Source organism: Lottia gigantea, assembly GCF_000327385.1.
Source record: "Lottia gigantea unplaced genomic scaffold LOTGIsca_238, whole genome shotgun sequence".
NCBI classification, from domain to species: domain Eukaryota; kingdom Metazoa; phylum Mollusca; class Gastropoda; family Lottiidae; genus Lottia; species Lottia gigantea.
In genome coordinates, this window is record NW_008708698.1 from 152,723 (window position 1) to 158,873 (window position 6,151).

A 6,151-nucleotide genomic window follows, 5' to 3' on the forward strand; every position below is an offset into this window, starting at 1 on the left:
TTCAAAATGTCCCCCCCCCCCCCCCCCTCTCGGTTACCCTTTTTTTTTATCTTGGTTACCCTACTTACCTGTAAGTCACTATATGTACTCCTGGCAGAATCTGAAAGTAAAGAAAAACAACTTGTTAATATCTACAACAAGAAAACTGACATATTTATCATAAATACTGTCCATAATTTACATGGGGTTATTTTTGATAAGCCAAGGGAAATAACTCAACAACTGTTCCTCTACAATACGTGAAAATCAAACCTTCTAAGATATCATCAATATAGATTTTGCTAAATCAAGGGTAGAAACTCAAAACTCGAAATTTCATGAAAATCAAAAGCATTTGAGATCTCATCAATATACATAAGCTACCAGGTTTCGTTGAAATCCAACCCAAACCATAGTATGTATCGCACTCACAAGTCAATATTGACATTTGTCTGCTTAATCAAGGGTAATAACTCAATATTTAAAACTATATCGGAAAATCACGAAAAGCCAACTCACCCGCTATATCATCTATATCTATGCACAAATATCATTAAAACCAAGTTTCGTCAAAAATCAGACTAGAATTGTAAGCATTATGGCGTTACTGACCATCAGACGAATCTCCAAATGGATGAAGGAGTATACGAAATTAGATTCAGTCCAATAACCTGGTAGGAAATTAATTCTCAAGTTGGAAGTTTTGGATAGGAATGACCTACTCTTTGTTTTAATATTCCAGGTTTCTCTTCCTCCAGACCCAAGTTCAACTCCTGCACCAAAGCCTCCTCCTCCTCCTCCTCCTCCTCCTCCTCCACCATAGCCTCCTCCTCCACTATAGTCTCCTCCTCCTCCACCATAGCCTCCTCCTCCACCATAGCCGCCTCCTCCACCATAGCCGCCTCCTCCACCATAGCCTCCTCCACCATAGCCTCCTCCTCCAACGTAGCCTCCTCCTCCATTATAGCCTCCTCCTCCTTCTCCTCTACCGTAGCCGCCTCCTCCACCATAGCCTCCTCCTCCACCGTAGCCTCCTCCTCCATTATAGCCTCCTCCTCCTTCTCCTCTACCGTAGCCGCCTCCTCCACCTCCTCCTTTGGCAATGCCTCTGGCTACTCTACTTCTTTTATTGACTCCTGACTCATCAGAACCTCCGTCTTTTTTCCCATATTCAGAGCCTCCTTTACCATCGGTGTGATTTACTTTTGGATCGGCTTTGTAAACATAAAAGCCTTCTTTCCCATCTCCGAATCCGCTTTTCCCATCTTCATAATCTACTTTCCCATCTGCGAAGCCTCCTTTGTTATCTCCGAGGTCGTCTTTCCCATCATCATAGTCTACTTTCTCATCTCCGAAGCCTCCTATCCAATCTCCGAAGCCTCCATTCCCATCTTCGGGGCCGCCTTTCCCATCTCTCGAGCCTCCTTTCTCATCTCTCGAGCCTCCTTTCTCATCTCGGAAGTCTTCTTTCACATCACCCATGCCGTTTTTCCCATCACTCAAGCCTTCTTTCTCATTTTTCGAGACTCCTATCCCATCTCCGAATCCGCCTTTTCTATCTCTCAAGCCTTCTTTCCCATCTCCGAATCCGTCTTTCCCATCTCTCAAGCCTCCATTCCCATCTCTCGAGCCTCCATTCCCATCTCTCGAGCCTCCTATCCCATCTCCCAAGCCTCCATTCCCATCTCTCAAGCCTCCTATCCCATCTCTCGAGCCTCCTATTCCATCTCCGAATTCGCCTTTTCCATCTCTCAAGCCTCCTTTCCCATCTCCGAATCCGCTTTTCCCATCTCTCAAGCCTCTTATCCCATCTCTCGAGCCTCCTATCCCATCTCCTAAGCCTCTTTTCTCATCTCTCGAGCCTCCTATCCCACCTCCCAAGCCTCCTTTCTCATCTCTCGAGCCTCCTATCCCATCTCCGAAGCCGCCTTTTCCATCTCCCAAGACTCCTATCCCAACTCTCAAGCTTCCTATCCCATCTCCGAATCCGCCTTTCCCATCTCTCAAGGCTCCTATCCCATCTCTCGAGCCTCCTATCCCATCTCCGAATCCGCCTTTGCCATCTCTCGAGCCTCCTATCCCATCTCTGAAGCCGCCTTTCCCATCTCTCGAGCCTCCTATCCCATCACCCAAGCCGTTTTTCCCATCATTCAATCTTTCTTTCTCATCTCTCGAGTCTCTAATCCCATCTCTGAAGCCTAATTTCCCGTCTCTCGAGCCTCCTATCCCATCTCCGAAGCCGCCTTTCTCATCTCCGAAGCCGCCTTTCTCATCTCCGAGGCCGACTTCCCCACCCTCAAGGTCTAGTTTTCCATCTCCACCTCTCTGTCTATCTCCGACGACATTGGAGACTGGAGCGCCTGAAGAAGAAGAAAATAAATCATGAATCATAAGAAGTTTAGAAGAGCATGATTGTTTGCTAAGGCCATTTAACAATTTCTCCTTTAAATAAATCATCTGCAATGGCCATTTCTGAGTACATTATTTCATGAAGCGACGATGACCACAATCTAAGTGTTGAGATGTCTCACATCAATTGAATGTGGAAGATTACATTTTAAGAATTTTCATAGGAAATATTGCTTTGTTACAGACGAATTTCGCGTCGAATTTCCTTTCAGAAAAACATATCAAAAAGCGATTGTTTGGTACAATGACAGTTTTCTGTTGTCAGAATGAGACTAGAGCTTACCAAACTATCATGTCTAACTAGCTAGTAGATTGCTTGGTACAATGACAGTTTTCTGTAGTCAGAATGAGACTAGAACTTTCCAAACTATCGTGTCTAACTAGCTAGTAGATTGTTTGATACAATGACAGTTTTCTGTAGTTAGAATGGGACTAGAGTATATCAAACTATCATGTCTAACTAGCTAGTAGATTGCTTGGTACAATGACAGTTTTCTGTTGTCAGAATGAGACTAGAGCTTACCAAACTATCATGTCTGACTAGCTAGTAGATTGCTTGGTACAATGACAGTTTTCTGTTGTCAGAATGAGACTAGAGCTTACCAAACTATCATGTCTGACTAGCTAGTAGATTGCTTGGTACAATGACAGTTTTCTGTTGTCAGAATGAGACTAGAGCTTACCAAACTATCATGTCTGACTAGCTAGTAGATTGTTTGGTACAATGACAGTTTTCTGTTGTCAGAATGAGACTAGAACATACCAAACTATCATGTCCAACTAGCTAGTAGATTGCTTGGTACAATGACAGTTTTCTGTTGTCAGAATGAGACTAGAGCTTACCAAACTATCATGTCTGACTAGCTAGTAGATTGCTTGGTACAATGACAGTTTTCTGTTGTCAGAATGAGACTAGAGCTTACCAAACTATCATGTCTAACTAGCTAGTAGATTGCTTGGTACAATGACAGTTTTCTGTTGTCAGAATGAGACTAGAGCTTACCAAACTATCATGTCTAACTAGCTAGTAGATTGTTTGGTACAATGACAGTTTTCTGTTGTCAGAATGAGACTAGAACATACCAAACTATCGTGTATAACTAGCTAGTAGATTGTTTGGTACAATGACAGTTTTCTGTTGTCAGAATGAGACTAGAACATACCAAACTATCATGTCCAACTAGCTAGTAGATTGTTTGGTACAATGGCAGTTTTCTGTGGTCAGACCAAACCAAACCATAGTATCAACTGAACCAGCCAGTAAATTGTGGTCGAGTGTACTATATCCGCTAGATTTCGTGAAGTTTTTAAGACAATAAGTTATACACTTACCTAAAAGACAAAATAGGTATTTAAAAATGATCATGGTTCATCTGTAATCATAGAAACAAGGATTGCGTTGTAAGTGAAAATATGAAATCACTCTGATAATCTAAGTAAAATTCATGATTTCTGAATTAAAGTGATTGTCTCTGCACCATGTTTCGTTCTATTTTAGCTTTGATAGATATTGAAATATAAAATATGACACTGTAGAAAATCACAAGAGCATGCAGGTCCGTAACTACTTCAAGGCAAATGAGGCAAATTAACCAAAAAAAAAACTATTTGTTTAAAAACATCAGAAACATAAATATGATATCGGCTAAATATATTGCTTATTTTCTGTCTACAGTTCAGTTGGTTATTGTTTTAAGTTAACTGAAAACCGAAATCGTTCTGATGAAAGACATAACTAGCCTTAAAACTCAACGGGATTTTTACCTCATAGAAAATAGCCCTGGTTACGGCTTTAGCATGATCTGTCGCTTTAACTCGGCAACAATTATACCTTTCAGAGTCTGAAGTTACATTCACTGTAATCATCATTTGAGATGAAAGGGGAGGAAATTCAGACCCAATCAGAGTCAGATATCCAACTAACATTATCATTATTTAAATCATATATCCATAATTACTTTCATTTTATATTTTAAAACTGGGAATTTACATTTCCAGAAAACAAAGAGTAAAATATCAAATTACATTTGTAAAGTTGGGCAACTTTTTATTTGAAACACCACTGCCTTACAATGATCACTGTCTAATATTTCAAAAAGTAGTTGTAGTCTGGGCTCTACTAATAATAAAAGTGTAGTTGCGTCCCTTGTATTTCTGTATTCGTTAATTCCACCGCAAAATATCTGCCACATATCACAATCGTTTTTGGTATAATGTGCAGATTCTCAAGTGTTTGAAATGAAATGAAATGGATGGAGTTTTACTTCCTACTTGTCTGCACTATGAGGGCTAATGAAGAGGGGAAACACAATATACTGTGCAATGAGGAAAATCATAAAACATAAAAGGGACACTAGAGCAAAGAAAGAAAGAAAGAAACTATAGTTTACAAGGATAATAAAAAAATCCCTACAAGCAAGACAATTCCGTTAATCAAATTCTTGTCCAAAGTATGGCAAAATTGAGAGTAAAATTTGTGTAGGAGTGGACTCCTCCAAAGAGAAATACCATCAGGTGTTTCGAAAAGAGTGAACATGGTCTGCTTGATAACAACTTGAGTTCACAGTTAGGGAACCTTTCTACCGGTTGGTTTTTGGCCAAACCTCTTGGCAATGATCTTTCCCGGATTATCTGTACCCATGTACAGATGGGTGGACTGAAATTATGAATGAAGGTGACTTATTCAAGGTCGAGCTTATCCTGTCTGCTCTCGCCGACTTCAAAAGATGGTTTTATCTGAGATGTTTTTGTTTAGGATATTTAAGTTTTCTGAAACAAAATGTCGTCTGCAATGGGACTAATTTTCAGCAACGGGCCAAATTCTTCTCGTTTTTAGTCGAAGGGAAATAACTCTATTTAACAATAATCCAAGATGGCGGCGACAGGAGTCTTGCCTTTCGTCCGAGGCATTGATTTGACGAAAAATGACTTTAAGGTTTGTAATTTTTTTATTTTTGATGTATAAGTTATAAGCAGACGATAAGGGGTTTCTCTACGTATCATTTTTATAGATCTGGCTTCAATGGTTCAAAAGTTGACTTGTGATGATGCCCTCTTCTCATAGGCACCTATTTTTTATTCTCTATACTGTACAGTCCATATTTATTACAAGCTTTTCAACCAGTCGACAATTTTTCTGTTTTTTTGACTGTTCAATGGAATGGCACATTCATTTGCATTTAAAGTCTCTAAGCCTACTAAGTTTTAACCCGAAGTTAACATCTGGCATTAGGCCCGACCCCCTGCTGTCCCTGCCCCCCTGCTGTCCCTGCCCCCTGGGTATCTAATGTAATCAAAGATTATTTCTGATTTTGTATCTAATGATCTTATATCCTGTCTCTTTGACTATATGAAATTCCAAACTTCACGCACACATGATTAAAATAAGTTTAGAAGCAGAGGAATAATTTAAAGGCCTTTTCCTATATTCTGATAAGTTAAGATAAGATTATAGAATAAGAAAATTAAAAACATGTCTCATGTGACAAAGTTGTGGTATTGATAAAGAAAATCTTGAAAAAAGAATTTTGAATAATTTTATGGATGGCTTCATTTTTTTTTTCATTCCTCTTCAGTATGTTATCTGTAATATTTTTCCTACAGGGACATACACTTTCTGAATTACACAAGATGCCACTGCCCCTAGACTCTGCCCCCACCCAACTCTCCCTCCCTCCCACCCTCTCAATCCTCCCCCACCCCCCTACCTGTCTCTCTATCTCCATCCTATTATTGAATGATAACTGATCTCGCTATTATTTGT

At 39.9% G+C, this 6,151-nt stretch overlaps 2 protein-coding genes across 2 annotated transcripts in view; both read left to right on the forward strand.

Moving 5' to 3' along the window:
* Nucleotides 1-1,278: 1,278 nt before the first annotated feature.
* On the forward strand, nucleotides 1,279-1,818 carry LOTGIDRAFT_144440 (hypothetical protein; the record flags this gene model as incomplete). The annotated part of the gene is made up of 1 exon (XM_009055212.1): nucleotides 1,279-1,818. A coding segment is annotated over one exon (540 nt), but the record flags the coding sequence as incomplete, so codon positions are not given.
* A 3,442-nt stretch (nucleotides 1,819-5,260) lies between these two features.
* Nucleotides 5,261-6,151, forward strand: part of LOTGIDRAFT_175078 (hypothetical protein) — a gene marked incomplete at both ends in the record, with an annotated part of 13,553 nt that continues 12,662 nt past the window's right edge. Inside the window, one exon of the mRNA XM_009055213.1 lies at nucleotides 5,261-5,323. Coding sequence (XP_009053461.1) covers nucleotides 5,261-5,323 — 63 coding nt within the window. The remainder of the gene's footprint in view (nucleotides 5,324-6,151) is intronic.